The sequence below is a fragment of the Heteronotia binoei genome, chromosome 6 (assembly GCF_032191835.1).
Source record: "Heteronotia binoei isolate CCM8104 ecotype False Entrance Well chromosome 6, APGP_CSIRO_Hbin_v1, whole genome shotgun sequence".
NCBI classification, from domain to species: domain Eukaryota; kingdom Metazoa; phylum Chordata; class Lepidosauria; order Squamata; family Gekkonidae; genus Heteronotia; species Heteronotia binoei.
In genome coordinates this window covers 35,875,978-35,895,940 of record NC_083228.1, presented here as the reverse complement: position 1 = coordinate 35,895,940, position 19,963 = coordinate 35,875,978, and the positions used below count along the sequence as shown (strand labels likewise).

Sequence of the window (19,963 nt, the reverse complement as noted above, 5' to 3'; positions counted from 1 at the left end):
TAAATAACATTCAACTGATTTTTTATTCTCCATTTTATCAATTGAACAACTCTTGAAAATATTGTTTGCCAAACTCATGTATCCTTTCTTCCTTGTCAAGAATGTCAATTTGATTACCAGCAAGGTTTCTTTACATTTTGCGATCCAGTCTTCTGTTGGAATATTTTCTGTCTTCCGAAGTAATTCTAGCTGCTATCATATGAAAATTCTTTTGGAAACATGGGTATACAAAATGACATCAGAGTCTCATTTGGTGGCCAAAGTGAATGAGAAGGGAGCACTCACTGGAGAAGATCCTGATGCTGGGAAAAACAGAAGGCAAAAGAAGAAGGGGACGGCAAAAGAGGAGATGGCTGGACAGCGTTACTGATGTAACAAACACGAATTTGAGCAGACTTCGGAGGATGGTGGAAGACAGGAGGGCCTGGCGTGACTTTGTCCATGGGGTTGCAAAGAGTTGGACTTGACTGTGTGACTGAACAACAACAACAACAACTGAAGCAGATTGATTGAAGCAGATAACTGCTTCAGTTATACCCTGCTTTTCTCCCCAACAGGGACCCAGAGTGGCTTACAACATTCTCCCTTACTCTTATTTCAACAGCAACAACCCTGTGAGGTAGGGTTAGGCTGAGACTGTGTGGCTGTCTCAAAGTTACAGTGAGCTCCCATGACATAGTGGGGATTTAAACCTGGATTTCCCAGATATTTGCATCTGTATATAATGGAGAATGTTTTGTTTCCAAAGTATCTTCTGTGTCTCAGAAATTTCTGAAGTTCCTTAAATGTTGAGAGTGGTGTGTCTGACATTTGGGGGCCTGCTAATGGAAACAGGGTACTTAGAGACTTTGTGGAGCTCTATGAATGTAGACCCAGGAGGGGAAATGCTAGACAATTGAAATTCTTGGGGCAGAAACTAGGATGTGATCTTTATATGGGAATGACACAGAAGTGTGTGACACTGAAGCTCCATCTTGTGCTACTATAAGGCCCTGTTCAGCAACTCTCTGGTATCTGTCAAAGGTTTCACCACCCACAACCCACACATTTTCAAGCTCTTCTCCCACATGAGTAAGGACTGTAAACTTTGATCACTTTTCTTCACTGGCTTTTACTTGTGTCTTGTTTATTTCAGTGGAACTTGTTTCCAAGAAGACTGCGGTCCAAGTTGATCATGAATGTATGGTTGACTCATACCTCTTGCTACTTTAGCATATAATTTGCTTTCATATTGAAACTATTCTGATTTTTTGCTTTGTAACACTGTAAGCATCATGTTTCAATCTCCTGCATAATGCAGAAGTTGCCAGATTTCTTCCTAAAACAACCTCAGGCATTTTTTATTTTGTAAAAAGCTTCCTCAAAACAAAAAGTTATAAAGGTTGTTAAAAATATTTAAAACAGAAAGACAAAGGAATGAAGAGAAAAATATATTTAGGAAAGGACCAAGGCTCAGTAGTAGAGCATCTGCTTTGCATACAAAAATTCCCAGGTTCAGTCACTGGCATCTGCTGTTAAAAGGATTAGGTAGTTGATGAGGTGAAGAATCTGTGTCTAAGATACTGGGCAGTTGCCATCAGAGTAGACAATACTGACCTTGATAGACCAGTGGTCTGATTCAGTATAAGGTGGTTTCCTGTCATGTCATCTTTTGTTTTTAAACTATGAGCTCACACTTATGAATTGTGAGGTGATTGCTGAGACAACAAAATGGATTTGAGACCAGGAAAGGCTGTATCTACACTTGTTTTGTGTAGCAGGAACTACAAACACTAGTTATACTAACCAGTATAATTCATACTGAAGGATATTTTGATTTTTACTGAGACCCATCAACAAAAGATTCTGGGAAAAGACGAATACTTTTGTGGGGCCTTGTTTTTTCTTTTCTTTCCCTCCTTTCCCTTTTTCTTTTTGTCCCCCACTTTCCTTTTTCTTCCTTTGTGCTTTTTCTTTTCCATTCTTTTTACAAAGTGCTTATTGTAGCATTGCCTGCTTTGATGAGTAAAAATAATCTCTGAGTGGCTCAATACTAGGCTGAAAAAAGTTACATCTCTTAGAATATCAGACTTCAGCAATTCCAGGTTAGCCCATTTTTTCCAACAAATGAATTGGGGCCTTTTCTTTAATCCTTGGCTGAAAGCAGTAATTGCAGAATCAAAGTGCATTATGTCCAACAGCATTTTCTCAGGATGCTCACTGAAATGTCCAGTATATTAGTAGAAGATGGAACACAACTTTGGAGTGTCAAAATGACAGCTGAGCCAATTTACATAAAAATCACCTAATTTAAGTTTTGGCTGCAGTTCTCCAATGGTTTAGCAGGCATGAATACTTCTGTAATATTTTAAACGAATTCCTTTTATCAGTTAGCTGTATAAATTTCTTGATTTGAAGCAGCCATGGGACAATTTTAGATAAAAAGCGCCAGCTGTCTTACTTAGCCAAGTGGTATCAGGGGCACTGGGCCAGCCAGTCTACCCCTCCTTCTGTTCTTCTTAGATGGCTCCCTGGGAAATACAGTTTCTCCATATATAGCTAGAGCAGACAGAAGCCCTACCTGCACCTCAAAAGAATCTTGGGAGTGCATGACTATTGTTTGCCACTATTTTTGCATAAGGACGAGATTCCTGTTCAAAATAGCAGAGAGATTTGAAGTTTGGGTTGAGTTCTGGTATTCTGAAAAATTCTCTGCTGTGTGGTTTCTTTGTTTGTTTTAAAGTTCTGGTTTAATTCAGCATCATGATTGGTATAAATGATTTGTATGAATATGCCAGCAAGGTAAGGGGACCTGATTTGAGCAGATTCAAAGAGCACAGTTAACATACGGTGGCAGTCCTAAGCACTTTGGCACTACATGGGGTTGCTGTTTTTTTTTTTTAAATAACAGCAATTTAGGGATCCCAGCTCCCCAGTCCAGGCAGGGGATCCTAGGGCTTCCAATCCCAGGTGGGGCAGGGGATCCCTCGGTTTGGAGCCCCTCCCCCAATTCAGGGTCATCAGAAAGCGGGAGGGGGGATGTCTGCTGGGCACTCCATTATTCCCTATGGAGACCGATTCCCATAGGATACAATGGATAATTGATTCATAGGTAGCTGGGGCTCTGGGGCCCCCTGTTTTTGAGGTAGAGGCACCATATTTGCAGCATAGCATCCAGTGCCTCTCCCCAAAATACCCTCCAAGTTTCAAAAGGAATGGACTAGGGGTTCCAAGTCTATGAGCTCCCAAAGAAGGTGGCCCTATCCTTCATTATTTCGAATGGAGGGAAGGCATTTAAAAGGAGCACAGTCCCTTTAAATGTGATGGCCAGAACTCCCTTTGGAGTTCAATTATGCTTGTCACAACCTTGCTCCTGGCTCCACCCCCAATGTCTCCAGATATTTTTTGAATTGGACTTGGCAACCCTAGGGGATCCCCTGATTTAAGGAGGGCTTTCCTGCCCCCCCCCAGCCAGCTGAAGGGCATTAAACTCAGATACACAAGAAGTGCCTCTGGGCACATGCTTTCTGCACTCACACACAGGAATCTAAAGCTCTAGAAAAGTGAAGCTCAAGGTTCTGGGAAAGACTGCCTTAAGTCCAAGGATCTGGGAAAAGAGCAGCTGTTGTTTTTGAGAAGGCAGGTTGTTATTTCTACCACCGGCACATTGTGTCCCTGGTTTTGCCTTGAAGAAAAATAAGATGATTGCATGATAGGTTTGTATTATAGCACATAGGTAGACCTGGTGGTATTCCTAACCTGTGCAGTTTACCAATCGATCATGTATTTTGTTTTGGATAGGCTTTGTGATCTTACAGTTCAATTAACTGAGATGATAGGAATTTATACCGTGGGTGAAAGTAAATACTGGTGGGTTTGATTTAAATCAGATTGATTTAAATCACTAGTTAAATCAGATTGATTTAAATCATAGTTTTCTATGTAAGGACTCATTCTTGCTGGTGGTTGCAACCTTCATATTTACAGCCCAGATTAAGGATTCATTTTTAGACTAACTTTTCAGGTTTTACAATTGTATAAGAAAATTAACCACAATGATTTCATAATTATCAGTCTCCAGTTTAATAATAATAAAAATATAATTCCTATTTGGACAACTTTACTGCTATACTTTATTGGGAGGGGAAAATAAGCAAATACCAATAACTATTTAAATTGTTCTTGTATTTGGTTAAACATCCATGAGGCTAAACTCGCAAAGATCTCAGGACTTCTGGAGTATTCTCTAAGTTTCACTTTCGTTTATACTGCTCACCCTCCCCTCCTCACACTCAGCTTTTCCCATCCCCCCCTTATCCAGATCTATTCCACCACAAACAACCTTCCATCCATTGAACTTCTTGAAATGTAGCACTTTAGAGGTAACGGGATGATTCCATGTACATAGATTTTCAGAGGAACAATAGGATTGAGGTTTCTTTCTCAACTGTAAATGTTCATTTAAAACATTTTTTTCTGTTAAGATGAGGCTTGTTATCTCTGTAGACACAAATTCTCAGTTTTGAGGACTGCAAAGCCAAGCATCTGTGATAGTATCTTACATAGAAAAATTATCCAAAATTAGGGTTGTCAGCCCACTGGTTACTGAGAACCGTTTTAACAACCTTAGAAGGAACCTGCTTGTGAGAAGGGCAGGATACAAATCCAGTAAAATAAATAAAGTATGGACATGTCTTTTCGTTCCTGTAAACTATTGGATTGGCTGAGATACAAAATATTCACTTTGGGTTCCAGCTCTGAGGCGATGTGTGCTCCTTGACATGCAGTCATATCATCCCAGTAAAATCCCAAGAAGTGACTTATGTAGATTTAAACCTCTAATATATGGTGAGGAAGGAGTTTGTCCCAAAATTATATGCATCATAACAGTTGTGCTGCATGGCATTTTGGAACGAATGCGAAGAGATAACGGCTTCTCCTCGTTCATGCCGAAAAACACACCCAAAGTCAGGCAGTACAATATCCAAAGTGTTTTCAATAGATTAAGAAGCCACTAGCATGTTAGTTGTTGGTGCAAGAAAAAATGAAAATGAAACTCATCTTACTGCATTAAGACATAAATTGTCTGCTTTATTGTGGCCCGTGGCGCAGAGTGTTAAAGCTGTAGTACTGCAGTCCTAAGCTCTGCTCACGACCTGAGTTGGATCCCCAGCAGAAGCTGGGTTTTCAGGTAGCCAGCTCAAGATTGACTCAGCCTTCCATCCTTCCGAGGTCAGTAAAATGAGTACCCAGCTTGCTGTGGGGGAAACTGTAGATGACTGGGGAAGGCAATGGCAAACCACCCCGTAAAAAAGTCTGCCGTGAAAACGTTGTGAAAGCAACGTCACCCCAGAGTCGGAAATGACTAGTGCTTGCACAAGGGGACCTTTCCTTTCCTGTCTGCTTTAGTGTTCCTCTCAGGTTAAAATTTTTTATTAAAAAAAGCATTAGTGACTATGAAATGTAAATGGTATTCTAACTATATTTTCTCTTTTTCACCCCAAATTTTTTAGAAAGGCTGCTGCAAACCCCAAATGAAGTGAACATTTCCTTTATGTGCCACATGTGGATAATCACACGAGGTGATTTGAAACTGCTCTGCATGAATTTGCAAAACTGGTTTCTGCTACGCTTCAGACAGGATGAGCTAGCAAAGGAACAGTTTCCTGTTCAGCTAAACTAGTGACAGCCGCCCTGTCTAAGTTGATTTTAAGACTGGATGCACGTTTTTGGACGAAATGAAAGAAGTTGTGCTCTGGTCACCCAAGGAGGTGGCAGATTGGCTATTGGAGAATGCTGTGCCAGAATACTGTGAACCGTTGGAACATTACACCGGGCAGGACTTGATCAGTCTAACGAAGGAGGATTTTGAGAAACCCCCTTTATCACGTGTATCTTCGGACAATGGCCAGCGCCTGCTGTACATGATAGAAACCTTAAAAATGGAGCACCACATTGAGGCACACAAAAATGGCCATGCCAATGGGCACTTGATTATCAGTACGGAGGCCCCCACCAGCGAAAATGGCTTTAGTGACAAAACCAAACTGAATGGGATGCCAAATGGTTATAGAAAGGAAATGATACAAATCCCCATGCCAGAGCCAGAGCGTTCCCAGTATCCTATGGAGTGGTCGAAGACTTTTCTGTCTTTTCTTTATGCACTTTGCTGCTTCACCTTTACCACAGTGACAATCTCAGTGGTCCATGAACGAGTGCCTTCCAAGGAGGTGCAGCCGCCCCTACCAGATGCTTTTTTCGATCACTTTGACCGGGTGCAGTGGGCCTTTTCTATCTGTGAAATTAATGGCTTGATCCTTGTAGGGCTCTGGTTTCTTCAGTGGATGTTCTTAAAATACAAGTAAGTAAAAACCTTTGGAAGTGTGACCTTCTGATGGTCAACTTTATTTGGTCTTTGTCTACTATAAAATAATTTCACTTCAGTGTGTTGATAAAAAGAACAGCATCTGTTTTTGAAAACAGCTTTATTTTATTTTAAGAAGGAGGCTTGAAAAGTACTCAAAGACAGGAGAAGTGTGTGTAAATATTTTAGTGATCTTAACGTTATCTGGCTTACAAGGCCTTATTTAGGAGTAAGTTGCCCGCAAGCAGCTATTATGCAGCTCTTGCCTGTGTTTAGGGTTGCCAAGTCCAATTCAAGAAATATCTGGGGACTTTGGGAGTGGAGCCAAGATCAAGGCTGTGACAAGCATAATTGAACTCCAAGGGAGTTCTGGCCATCACATTTAAAGGGACGGCATACCTTTTCAATTCTTTCCTTCCATAGGAAATAATGAAGGATGGGGCACCTTCTTTTGGGGCTCATAGAATTGGACCCCCTGGTCCAATCTTTTTGAAACTTGGGGGATATTTTGGGGAGAGGCACTAGATGCTATATTGAAAATTTGGTGCATCTACCCTAAAAAACAGCCCCCCCCAGAGCCCCAGATACCCATGGATCAATTCTCCATGATTTTCTATGGGAATAAATCTCCATAGGGAATAACAGAGTTCCCAGCAGACATTTCCCTCCCCTCCCCCTGCTTTCTGACAACCCTGAAGTGGGGGGAAGGCCTCCAAACCGGGGGATCCCCTGCCCCCACCTGGGGATTGGCAACCCTACCTGTGTTAGTGGTGCCATGCCACCTCCTGATCCCCTTCTGTTTCGGTCCTACTGTTCTCATGACTTTAAAGACTTAGTGTCATTTTGACCTTATAAGAGAGGAATGGACTGTGCATGCAGTTGACACAGTGATGACCTTTGTAGTTATCTCGAGGAACTAGAGAGAGAGAAACATTCATGCAACCATTGGCGCTGCATGGTTTGCCACTTGGATGCTTGCAAGGGCAAGTTCTTACCTGTCCTAGACAAATGCCACTTCTGTATTGCTGTGCATTTGTATGCATTTGCCTATATCAGAGATGGCAGATAAACTTATGCCAAGAATGGATTAGCTATTTAAGACCAGATAAAACTGAATTGATGGTTGTGTTTTAGCAAAACTGGCTTTTATCAGTTTGAAGATCTCTGTGGTTTGATGGTAAGTTGATCTCAGAGTCCAGAAACAAGTATATGAAAATCTAGGGCTTAACTGTTGAATATCTGGAAAATAGTTACAATATCGTCACTGAAGTCCAAAAACAGAACCAGCTTTGCCGTTGATGCTAATCTTTGAGAAGGCGCTGTGACTCAGTGGTGGAGCATATGCTTGCCATGCAGAGATCTCAGGTTCAGTCTTCAGCATCTCCAGTTAAAGACTTTGGCAGTAGATAATGGGGAAGACCTCAAGAGCCACCACCAATCTGAATCAAATACTGACTTTGATATTCTAGCATCTGATTCCATATGAGGCAGCTTCATGTGTTCTTCTCCTTGTTTTCTAACCCTTCCTGAAGGCTACATCTGAGATGATTGTAAGGTAGGCTTTTAAAATGCCAGTCCCTTTCAAGCAGTGAAGCAGCAGGCTTTTCCTTATAGGTGCCAAATCTGTTCTGCTTTGGTGCATGGACATTGGGGGTGTATCCTGGGATTCCTTCAGAGTCAGGGAGTTCAGGAGTTGCTTGAGTCAGCATCTGTATTTGCAAATTGTAAAATGCATTATGCAACAGTTTTCACATTGCCATCAACCTGAATAACATGTTAGCTCTTACTAGAACTTCCAAAGTAGATGTAGAACCATGCTGCTCATAAGCATTGTCTACAGAAGCAGGTAGAAAATCTCCTGATTTAAATGCTTGGGCTGCTGCAAAGAGCTGCAACAGGAAGCAAATTTAAAGCAATTTCCACATGATGACTGTAACATGTTCATCTTACTAAGATCAGTTTCAGACTGCCATGTTGGTCTGTAGTAAAAGATCTAGATTCGAGTCCAGGAGCACCTTAGAGACCAAGGTATGCCCTGAGCTGGATAGCCCAGGCAAGCCTAGTCTCATCAGATCTTGGAAACTAAGCTGGGCCTAGCCTGACAAGTACTTGGATGAGAGACTTCCAAGGAATACCAGGGCTGGGATGCAGAGGGAGGCATTAGAAAGCCACCTCTGAAATGTCCTTGCCCCACGAGGGGTTGCCAGAAGTCACCATGACTTCCAGGCATGCAAGCACACACATATACAGAAAATGCTAAAAATAAAGATTTCTGACATATAAACTTTCAGAAGTCAGAGCTCCTTTTATCAGATTATCATTAAGTCTTAAAGAATTGGAAAGCTACTATAAGTGGAGTTAGTGCAAATTTAAGCAGAGTTTTTAAATACGTTTTTACAGGGCTTTTTTTTGTAGAGAAAGCCCAGCAGGAACTTATTTGCATACTAGGCCACACCCCCTGACATCACCACTGTTTCACAAGGGGCTTTTTTGTAGAAAAAGTCCAGCAAGAACTAATTTGCATATTAACCCACACCCCCTGATACCAAGCCAGCCAGACCTGTGTTCCTATGTGTTCCTGCTCAAAAAAAAGCCCTGCATTTTTAAAAAGTGGTTAGGAAGGAAAGATCACTCAGGAAATGCCAAATGAAACAAAAAAGTCTTTACATGCTGTCAGAAAACAGCAGCCAGAGGGGAAAGACAAATCTCCCTTGGGAAAGAGTTCCAGAGCTTGCTGGGCCTCCGAAGCTGACTGTAGTGGTCAAGCAGGTTCATAATGGATTAAGCAGTCTTTCATCAGGTATGTTGGTCCCAAACCATACAGAGCTTTGAAGGTCAAGACCAGTACCTTGATTTGTGCTGGAAACAACTTGGAAGCCAGTGTAGATGGGCTAAGGCTTGGCTGATATGATCCTTACGCCCGGCTCCAGACAGCATCTTGGATGCAACGTTCTGTATCAGTAGAAGTTTCTGAACATTTTTCAAGGGCAGCCCCACGTAGAGTGCATTGTAGTAGTCTAGGCGGTAATGTTACATTAAACATCAGCAACAAATATTTTAAGACACCCCTTTTTACTAGCACAACAACCTCATTCTTAAAGAACATTTTTAAAGTTTAGCTTTGACAAAATGGCAGTGCTTTATAAAATAAATGCTACAGTATACCGTAGAAATAACATACTGTTATTCAGTAGCCTGGATACAAAGAAACATGAGACTTTCCCCATGACCTGTGGGAGCTTTGAACTTTTATCAGACAGCCTCAAGTGATTTTCAGATATTGCAGTATGCGTCAGGGTGGGGATCTGCAAAATAAAGCAGGAAAAAATTTCACTGGGCATGAACAAGCCTTTAGATATTCTCAAAGCAACTTGTTATACTAGGGATTCACAACTGAAACAGTTGTATGGGGCAATATTGTCAAGATATGATATAACTAGACCCCACCCTTACATCATCAGATCTTGCCCCATAAATTTCTGTACTAGGAGTGCTGGGGATTTGGCATCACTCAGAACTCAGACAAAATAAAAATCACTATCTCATTCTATAGATCATTTGCAAATTACAGGTTCATGCACCATCAGTTTGCCTTGGGGCTGTGCAGGGAAGGAAGAGGGGAGTGTAAGCTTTCAGGTTTTGCTTTTTGAAACTGGCTGCCTTGGAGAAGTAGTGTTTCTTCTCCAGTTTAAAATGTTTTTTAAACAAGTAGTTAATAAAGGGTTTAAGTCTTTCTGTGCATGACCCTGAGGCAAATTGAGTCTAGACAGCCAGCAATTTACATTTTGTGGTTAATTATGAAGAAGAGATTGGATTTATACCCTTCCCTTCACTTGGAATCTCAGAGCGGTTTACAATCTCCTTTTCCTTCCCTCCTCCATAATTGACACCCTGTGAGGTAGGTGGAGCTGAGAGAGTTCTTTCAAGAACTGCTCTTGAGAGAACAGCTCTGAAAGAACTTGTGACTGACTCAAAGTCACACCAGCAGGCGCATGTGGAGAAGTGGGGAATCAAACCCGGTTCTCTAAGATGAGAATCCACGCTTCTAACGACTACACCAAACTGGATGGAATAAGATGTGAGCATTGTCTTTGCCCCTGGTGCCAGGCGAACCAGTTTCAGTTTGGGTGAGGCAGAACCTGCAACCTTAAAATAAATTATCCCTCATGTAGCATTTCTTTTTCCTGCAGGAATGAATAGCAGTAATAAAGTGCCACTCATAGCAAGAGGTAAATTTGCATTCTGTCCTGGTGGCCGTAGTCTGTGGGGGGAAAAATCAGGATTTTGGTTGTGTCATGAAATTTGTCTATTAGAATTAAAGACACCTGTGAATTAAGCCTGCTCTTACCTTTATAATTCTGCCTTGGATTCCCTTCTGCATCATGGAAAGGCAGTGTTGGGGGGTTTCAGACTGCTGGCTTTCTGCTTCTAATTTTTTCAACAGACTTCTTAGTTTTCTCTTGTCTTCCCCCATTAAATGGAAATAATAGCTTTCAGTGGCCATAAGCTATCATTCACATTTAATATTTTTATTATATAAACAAATGTAGAATAATGTATTGTGCTACAGTACATAGATGACAAATAGACGAACATGTTTATTTTATACCAAAGTCTCCAGTATTTCAAGTGATGCACAGTTTTTCCTGTTTTTCTCCTCAGGTCTATTATTGGCAGAAGATTTTTTTGTATAGTTGGCACGCTGTACCTATACCGGTGTATTACAATGTATGTAACTACACTTCCAGTACCTGGCATGCATTTCAACTGCTCTCCAAAGGTAATTTGTTTCCCCTTCTCATCATTACTTAGTCTCTCTCCCTTGTTTTCTGAATGGGCCTCATGCATTTGGAACAGTTTAGCCAGTGTGACATGATCTTCTTGCCAGAAAAAAAAATTGGCAGTGTTTATTGCAAAGTTAATCCATATTGCTTGTTGTTCAGCCATAGAGGTAGCTAATGACCAGATCCTATAACAATCCCATCTTCTGTTGGGGGATTATCCTTTTGATTTTCATTTGGAGAGACATAGTTTCATTATGACAGAGAATTCAGTCTCACGTCCTCTTCAACCAGTGCTTGATTAATGAGTAGGGCTTGAATTCAGCAGGAGCTCACAGGAGCACAGCTCCTGGACCTCCAGCCAGGGTCTGCATGCAGTGGGGAGTTCTCTCCCTGCTGCACATAGATCCTGGGGTATATGCAAATGAGATATGCTACTGAGCTCCTGCACCTTTTTTTTCTACAAAATGACCCCTCTTTATGAGGAACAAGATATAGGGACTGCTTAATGAAATCTATATGCGCCACTTCAGTAACCTTCCATTTGAGCCGCACCTCCAGCTTTGATCCTAAAGTGTCTATACAAATTACCGGTGCAATTTGTTGCAAGCTATGAGGGGTACATGCACAAGAATCAGGAATGTGAGTGGGAATCCTGCCCTGATTAATTCAGGCTATAAATTCTACCAAGGTGGGAGTCCCATGCCTTGTTGGTTCCCAAGATGAAAACAGACTCTCCCTTTATGACACAGTCATCTAGAAAAGACTGGAGTCAACTTACGGTGGCAACATTAGTGCCTCCCAGACACTTGAGGTGTTTTGAAAGAGTATCATGGTGTATCACTTGGAAAGGTCCTTAAGGTTCTAGTAATATCAACCGGGTTCAGTGCCCTCTGTTGACCTACAAGTGCATCTGCTGTCCAAGACCATTACAGCCATGTTTGCCTGTCAGTCCACTCTCTTAGCACTGTTAAGCCCATGGTCTAAAGATTGGTCTGGAAATTGTTGAAACAGCTGGTGTCATTTAGAAAGGTCTTGAGTAGGGAGGTGTCACCATCGATGTTCCCTCTAAGCTGCAGTGTTGTGAGTAAAAATTCTACTTTGTTAGCTACTGGCATTAAAGTTGCGAGCTACTGTATAAATTAGTGTGCTCTGGGGCAGTGTTCCCTCTAAGCTGAGTTAGTGTGAGCTAGCTCACAGACTTTTAGCCTCCAGCTCACACATTTTTGTCTTAGCTCAGGAAAATTGACGCTAGAGCACAATAATTTATGCAGTAGCTCACAACTTTAATACCAGTTGCTCACAAAGTAGAGTTTTTGCTCACAAGACTTCAGCTTAGAGGGAACACTGCTCTGGGGTCATCCTTCCTGAGCTAAGACAAAAATGTGTGAGCTGGAGGCTAAAAATCTATGAGCTAGTTCACGCTAACTCAGAGGTAACACTGGTCACCATCTGATGCTTTTTCCTGGAAAAGAAAGGTGAAACATTGACTGCTGATTGTCTGGATTATTAGGTTTTTAGAGACTCTGATAACTACAGTCTTGAGTGGGGATTGGTATGTTCCTCTCCTGTAGCACAATGTTGGCATTCCTTAGCAAAACAAACAGCAGACCCTCTCTTTTCTTTCCAACTCTTTAAAACCTTGATAGGCAAGGATATAAATAGGGGTGTGCACCCTTCCAGTATTTTTCGAGTTTGGGTATATTGAACCTGAAAAATATTCCTAATATTCTTGAATATGAATAACAGTCTGTTATTAAGATTTGGTAAATATTTTTGATTGCCAGATTTTTTCAGCTCGATTATACCATATGGGACCATTATAGGGCACTTTCACACACACTAAGTAACACATTTCAATCCACTTCATTGCCATAGGCTATAATGGAGAATCGATCCAGGGGTTTCTGGGGCTCTGGGGAGGGGCTGTTTTTTGAGATAGATGCACCAGATTTGCAGCATAGCAGTAGTAAAATTACCTATGAATGTTTATGATGCTTAACTGTGGCCAGTGTGTGCCATTGTGGAGATATGTGCCAATGTTAGTGACCCATCTTTTTGTTTTGTATACATGTCAGGGTGAGGGGGGGGGAATCTTTATTAAATCGGGCGATTATGCAAAGTTGAGTGGGATAGCTAATACCTTAGAATCATAGAATCATAGAGTTGGAAGCGACCTCCACTGTCATCAACCCCCTGCACAATGCAGGAACTTCACAATTACCTCTCCCACACACACATCCTTCCTGACCTAATTCCTGATCCTTCTCATGATCTGCCTAATTCACAGAATCTGCTGCTTGAAGGGCACTTGGCGTAATTAGTAGACTGATCAAAGCCACCAAGTAATACACTGTCTTTCAGTTTGCAAAAATATATTACAAGGATTGTGCACAACACATAATAAACAATACAATAATGATAGAGGCCAGCGGTGCTAGGTCCTTTTACACATTCACAAGGTGGGTGCTCCTGAGGAACGTAGCTTCAACGCAGCCGCTTTCTTAAAAAGAGCCCAGTGTTCACACTGTGAAATGAGAAGCTTAATGCTGTGATTAGAGACTGTAGAACAGGGTTCCTAAATAACTGAGCTGTTAAACTGAAGAAGGAATTGAAACATCTTCAAAATCTAGAGAGACATCTTTTTCAGAAAGCGGCAGCGTTGAAGCCACGTTCCTCAGGAGCACCCACCTTGTGAATTTCAGTTGGACTATTTCCAAGTTTGGACTTATATCTATTCATTTGGGGATGGGATTTTTGGCCCTCTTGGGGTTTCTGTTACTTTAAAAAGCACTAGCACCGTCGTCCTCTATCATTATTGCATTGTTTATTATGTGTTGTACACAATCCTTGTAATATATTTTTGCAAACTGAAAGACGGTGTATTACTTGGTGGCTTAATTCACAGAACCAGCATTGCTGTCAGTTGGCCATGTAACCTCTGTTTGAAAACCTCCAAGGAAGGAGAGCCCACCACCTCCTGAGGAGGCCTGTTCCACTGAGGAACCGCTCTGTCAGGAAGTTCTTCCTGATGTTTAGCCCAAAACTCGTGATTTAATTTCAGCCTGTGTAATGCTAGTTGACCATAGCCTAAGTGAATGGTATTCAGGAAGAGAATTACGTTTTTAGACATTTCCTGCTATCCTGTATAAAGAGGATGCCAGTTGGGTTTTTTTAAAAACTATCATGACTTAACTGGCCATCTGACTGATGAGAAAAAAATAATAATAAATGGTCAGGGAAACAAGTGACTTGTTCAACTGCATAATTTTCTAATATTCCGATTGACTGTGAAAGAATAAAATGTTAATTTTTCAGCTGATAGCAAATATAAAGAAATTCTATGGTAGAGATTTATTTGAGGGCTATTGTTTTGAAACAGATAATCTCATTTATTTAATAACTGACCATTATGATGCACCCCATTGTTTGGATTTTTAAAATACATACAGAAGTGTCATCAAGTTGTAACTGATTTATAGCAACCTCAGCAAGGGGCTTTCAAGGCAAGGGAGAAGCAGAGGTGGTTTGTCATTGCCTGCCTCTGCAGAGTCTTCCTTGGTGGTTTCCCATCCACGTACTGACCCTGTTTAGAGACCTGATGAGATCAGACTATTCCAGGGATGGTCAAACTTGCTTAATTAATGTAAGAGCTACATAGAATAAACATCAGATGTTCGAGAGCCAAAAGACATGAATGTCAGATGTTTGAGGGGGGGAGGGAAGGAAGAGAGAGGCAGAAAGAAAGCTACTTTAATTTTAAATGCATCCTCCAAGCCAACCAGTGGCAGCTTCAAGAGCCACACAATATATGTGAAAGAGCCACATGTGGCTCCCAAACCACAGTTTGACCACCCCTGGGCTATACTATTCTGCCTTCCCTCCCTTAATACAAATAAGTTGTTCTTTTATAATATAAACTAATTTTCTGTTACAGTTCTAATCAAAGTGCATCTTACTGCAAAATAACAAATGCTGAATTGTTTTTTCTTTTAATGTTCTGTTAGCTCCTTGGAGACTGGGAATCGCACATGAGGAGAATAATGAAGCTGCTTGCTGGAGGAGGGCTTTCCATCACAGGGGCCCATGATATGTGTGGCGACTACCTGTACAGCGGTCACACGGTTATGTTAACCTTGACGTATTTATTTATCAAAGAGTGTACGTTTACGATCTTTCTCAATACCAGCCTAGAAATGTGTGTTAATCTGAGATGATTCCCTCTCTGCTTGAGTACCTTAGGATATAAGTATCTCAACACAGAAAGCTAAGGCAGAACCTCTTGCCAACTGTGTTAATCTGTGTTGATAAAATCTTGGAATTTTATAAGAGTGATACAAAGGAACATGATCTGGATCCTAACTGTGTTTTCAATGGGCAGAAACCCCTTCTGCCAGTGGAAGAGGATCAGGAATTTTGCTTCTACAAGTGCGATACCCCTTGCAGAAAAACAGGATCCATGCCAGCATATGTTAATCCTCCACTCCTGTTTCCGTTTGATATATTCCCCATTCTGTCCATTTCATGATCAGATTGTTAAATGACTTGTATGGTGGGATTGAGCTTTGATATTTTAAAATAAAATTTCTGTGCAAAATGTTTGCTGGAAATGAGTTTGACCATCTAGCCAAAGAATGAGTTTAAATGTTAATAAAATTGAAGTTACTTGGTCAGTCACTTCTGCATCCTAAGATTCATAGGAAAACCAATACCATATGACAGGGGTGGCCAACGGTAGCTCTCCAGATTTTTTGCCTACAACTCCCATCAGCCCCAGCCATTGGCCATGCTGGCTGGGGCTGATGGGAGTTGTAGGCAAAAAAAACATCTGGAGAGCTACAGTTGGCCACCCCTGCCATATGAGAAGAACTGAGATCAGAAGAATATTAGAAGAAGAAGAAGACTTGGTTTTGGTTTTGGGTTCTGTTTGACATATTGGTCTCTTAATGGACTGCTTGCTTTTGTGCTGGCAGTCTGTGAACTCTTAACTGTATTAATTGATGACATTGATCAGTTTTTGTATCACAAGTAAATATTAGTAAATCATTGGGAGGTGCGTGTTCAGAGACGTAGAAGCAGCTTTTAAAATATCACTGGATATGACAATGTGTCTGAAGAATGACCTAACCTCAAATCCAGAAATTCAGTTTTGTCTTTGATCTGAAAAGCAAATTTTAAATGATTTTAACAGTGCTGAACTTCCTTGTTAAAATGCCAGTTGTGAGTTAACTTCAGGTTAGCTTGGTTCACTATTACATTTAAAGGTGAGCTTTTTCAGATTAAAAAGAGCAGCAATTATATTATTCTTAAATAACATGATACAATATTCTTGTGGGTGTTCCATTTTCAAATTGTGATATTTGGTCAACCATATTCTTGCAGAGGAGGGTGAACCAGACTTAGAGAATTTTTCCTTGGTTTCAGATTCACCTCGGCGACTCTGGTGGTATCACTGGATTTGCTGGATTCTCAGCATAGTTGGGATGTTCTGTATTCTCTTGGCTCATGACCACTACACTGTGGATGTGGTGGTGGCTTACTACATCACTACAAGACTTTTCTGGTGGTATCACACAATGGCCAATCAACAAGTGAGTTCTTTTCTTCCTTACCCTCCTATACCCGTCATTGGGTTAATGGTACTGGCTTAGGCCAATCCATTCCTATACGTTGTGATCAGTGTGAGATGAAAAAAAAATCCGATGCTATATTTTTCTGTGGCCTTTTTTTTTTGCCCCATATATTAACATAATCTTTGTCTAGTTGTTAGGGCTGTCATGCTTCAAATCAGATATGTTAGATGGGATGGATGAATGAAATGTTTACTTCCTATGGCAGCAACTTGGAATTCCAGTGGCATATGCTACATATACTTAGTATGTTTGTTCTTAAAATATTTTTTAAAATCTGAATTGTGTTTAAAAAGGTAGAGGTAGTCCCCTGTGCAAGCACTGGGTCGTTACTGACCCATGGGGTGATGTCACATCGGGACGTTTTCTTGGCAGACTTTTTATGGGGTGGTTTGCCATTGCCTTCCCCTGTCATCTACACTATACCCCCAGCTTGCTGGGAACTCATTTTACTAACCTCGAAAGGATGGAAGGCTGAGTCAACTGTGAGCTGGCTACCTGAACCCAGCATCTGCTGGGATCAAACTCAGGTCTTGAACAGAGCTTGGACTGCAGTATTTTAGCTTACCACGCTGTGCCGCGAGGCTCCTCTAATTGTGTTTAGGGAGAGGGGAATTGATTATTGTTTACTTTTGTAGTCACACAGAGCTATCATATGTTCTTAAACGCTGAGGTAGAACTTCTTCTCGTAAGATGCTGCAAGTGTACAGACAGGAACCATGACTGCATCTTTTCTAATTTAATAAGAAAAAATGGTACCTGGTAAATGTTTACAGAATGGACTGCTTGGGATCATTACTTCAATTGCAATATCTTAGTTTTTGCCCTGCTGAACTTCTAGTCACCTGTCTCAAACAAAAACTTATCATGGCAATTAAATGTAAGCAATCTGTCGGTAGTACCCTGAAGGATAAATTTAATTAGTGTGAGGATATGTTTTGTTTTTTCTGACTTTTTTAAAAAAAATACTTCTTTGCAGGTGCTAAAAGAAGCTTCCCAGACCAACCTTCTTGCACATGTGTGGTGGTACAGGCCCTTCCAGTACTTTGAAAAGAATGTTCGAGGCATTGTACCCCGTTCCTATCATTGGCCATTTCCTTGGCCGGCACTACTTGTGGGTAGACAACCGAAGTACAGCAGATTGGTGAATGGCACATAACAGCTACACCAGGGGAAAGGCAAGAGAACTGTCCCAAAGTGCTAAGAACTCCGCAAGAGAAGATGCCATAAAAATTGAACTGCTCCCTCTCCTTTAACCTTTTAACAAATTACCTTGACTTTAATCTATTCTCTTACCTGGTAAGCACTGTGATCTTTTTTTCTCTCCAAAGGATCTGCGATGGACAACAATAAAAGAAATGGTAACTTCTCATGCACTGTACACATTTATTGTTAATAGATTTTGAATTTGCATTGCTCATCACCATGTTTCTTTGTATATGATGCAGCGGCATAAACAAAAAAAGAGAGGCTTTTATATCATAAGTTCTGGTCTTTCCAGTCTCGTCTGGGAATAAAGCGTATTATTTTCTTGGGAAAACATAATTTTCATATCTCTTGCCCCAAAGATTGGGCTGTAAGCCATTTTCTAGCTAATGTCTATATGAAGGTTTCTAAATACCTGACTAGGATAATAACACAGGAATCTTTCTACCTGTTTCGCCGAAGTTACAAATGATAGACACAGAAAGGTTTGGTAAACTTTGATTTTGTAAATCTGCAGTGACAGTGTCAAAAAGTGCAAAAAAATTATTCTGTTGTAAAGTGATTTTCTAAGTATTTCCTAACTTTATTTTTCAAAATGATATGCGTAAAAATAAAATCTAAAAAGATTTTTACATGTCAGAGAAAAGAGTTAAAATAAAAAATGCTTCTTGGGAGAGAGATTTGTCTGTTTCTAGTGCCTTTCTTGTCTTGATTGTATGGTCAGTAGGCAGTCTTCAGAAATTTTTATTTAAAATAAAATATTCCATGAATCCAAGGTTATATATGTATTGTACACATGACTACATTTTTATTTTATACCTAAATTGACCTGGAAATCTGTTTGCAATGTTGAGATGACTTGAGTCTGAAGGGAAAACCAAATATGATCTTCACACATTTTTGGCAGGCTGGAATGAAATGTGCTTTTAAAGTTATTTTATTGTCTACTCCATACATGAATTTTAACTATAGCAAGAACACAGCCATGAATTCCTTCTTTAAAAGTTTCTTCCCCCCCTCCTGATGATCAGCAAATCAGAAATCAAAAAGTATAAACAATGTTTTGTCCCTGAATGAAAATACTATTAAAAACAATTGATTTCTTGAAAACAGAATTGTGCAGAAACTGCATGTAACCCTAAAAATTTGAATCCTGCCATACATATTGTGTTTGGGGGGCGGGGGGGAAGTATTCTATCCTATTCTTGCCAATGTGCAGAACAAAATAGTTTTTTAAGAATGAAGAAGCATATATATATCTATATATATATAAATATATATATATATCCATTCTGTATTTTACGTGAAGCAGAGTTATCTTCTGTAGGGTTTTTGTGTGTTCCAAACAAGGTGAAATTTGTATTGTAAAACAATAATGGTGAAGGAAAATAAAAACAGCTTTTAAACAATTTTTTTCCTTGTAATTCTCATTTGTGTGGGATAGTTTTCCTTTGTTTCACAACTGGTTATATCTTTTTAAATAAATATTTGTGTGTATGCGCTCACAGTTAAAACATTCAGCTGTGGTCAGAGTTATTCTACAGTCTGTGCATTCAGTGAACTTTAAACCAAAGAAGTCTGGAGGTCTGACTTTCATAAAATGACCTAGTTTCTGGTCAATTTTTCTCAATCATTGTGCATTTGTGGTGTACTAAGCAAATAGTCTTCATCTGGTGAGTCCTGATTGGCAACTAGGCCATGCTCCAAACATAAACTGGATTACACATCTTTCTATTTCTCTCCCATTTTTTCACACTCTTCATCCTCCACGACAGAATTTATCCTCCTCTACTTTTTCTTTGTTACAACACTGTGTCTGATTTCCCATTAGCCTAATGCCATTCTCACCCTCGTCTCATCAGCGTAGCTTCTGTTGGATTTCACACTATCTGCCCTGGGGCTGCAACTCACTCTGCCTCTTTTGCGTAGCAAAAAAGATCCTCTAAAAACCAGTTTCTGTTTGTCGCACAAAAAAGGCAAAGCTAGTTGCAGCCCCAGGGCAG

General features: G+C 40.5%; 1 protein-coding gene across 3 annotated transcripts in view; it reads left to right on the top strand.

The window, feature by feature from the left end:
- Nucleotides 1–19,371, top strand: part of SGMS1 (sphingomyelin synthase 1) — a 113,238-nt gene extending 93,867 nt beyond the window's left edge. For all 3 annotated transcript variants that reach the window (XM_060241251.1, XM_060241252.1, XM_060241253.1), the window contains 5 exons: nt 5,493–6,340; nt 11,006–11,123; nt 15,132–15,285; nt 16,549–16,715; nt 17,734–19,371. In XM_060241251.1, the coding sequence (XP_060097234.1) occupies nt 5,718–6,340; nt 11,006–11,123; nt 15,132–15,285; nt 16,549–16,715; nt 17,734–17,913 (1,242 nt within the window). In that variant the 5' untranslated portion in view covers nt 5,493–5,717 and the 3' untranslated portion in view covers nt 17,914–19,371. The remainder of the gene's footprint in view (nt 1–5,492; nt 6,341–11,005; nt 11,124–15,131; nt 15,286–16,548; nt 16,716–17,733) is intronic.
- The last annotated feature ends 592 nt before the right edge of the window (nt 19,372–19,963 follow it).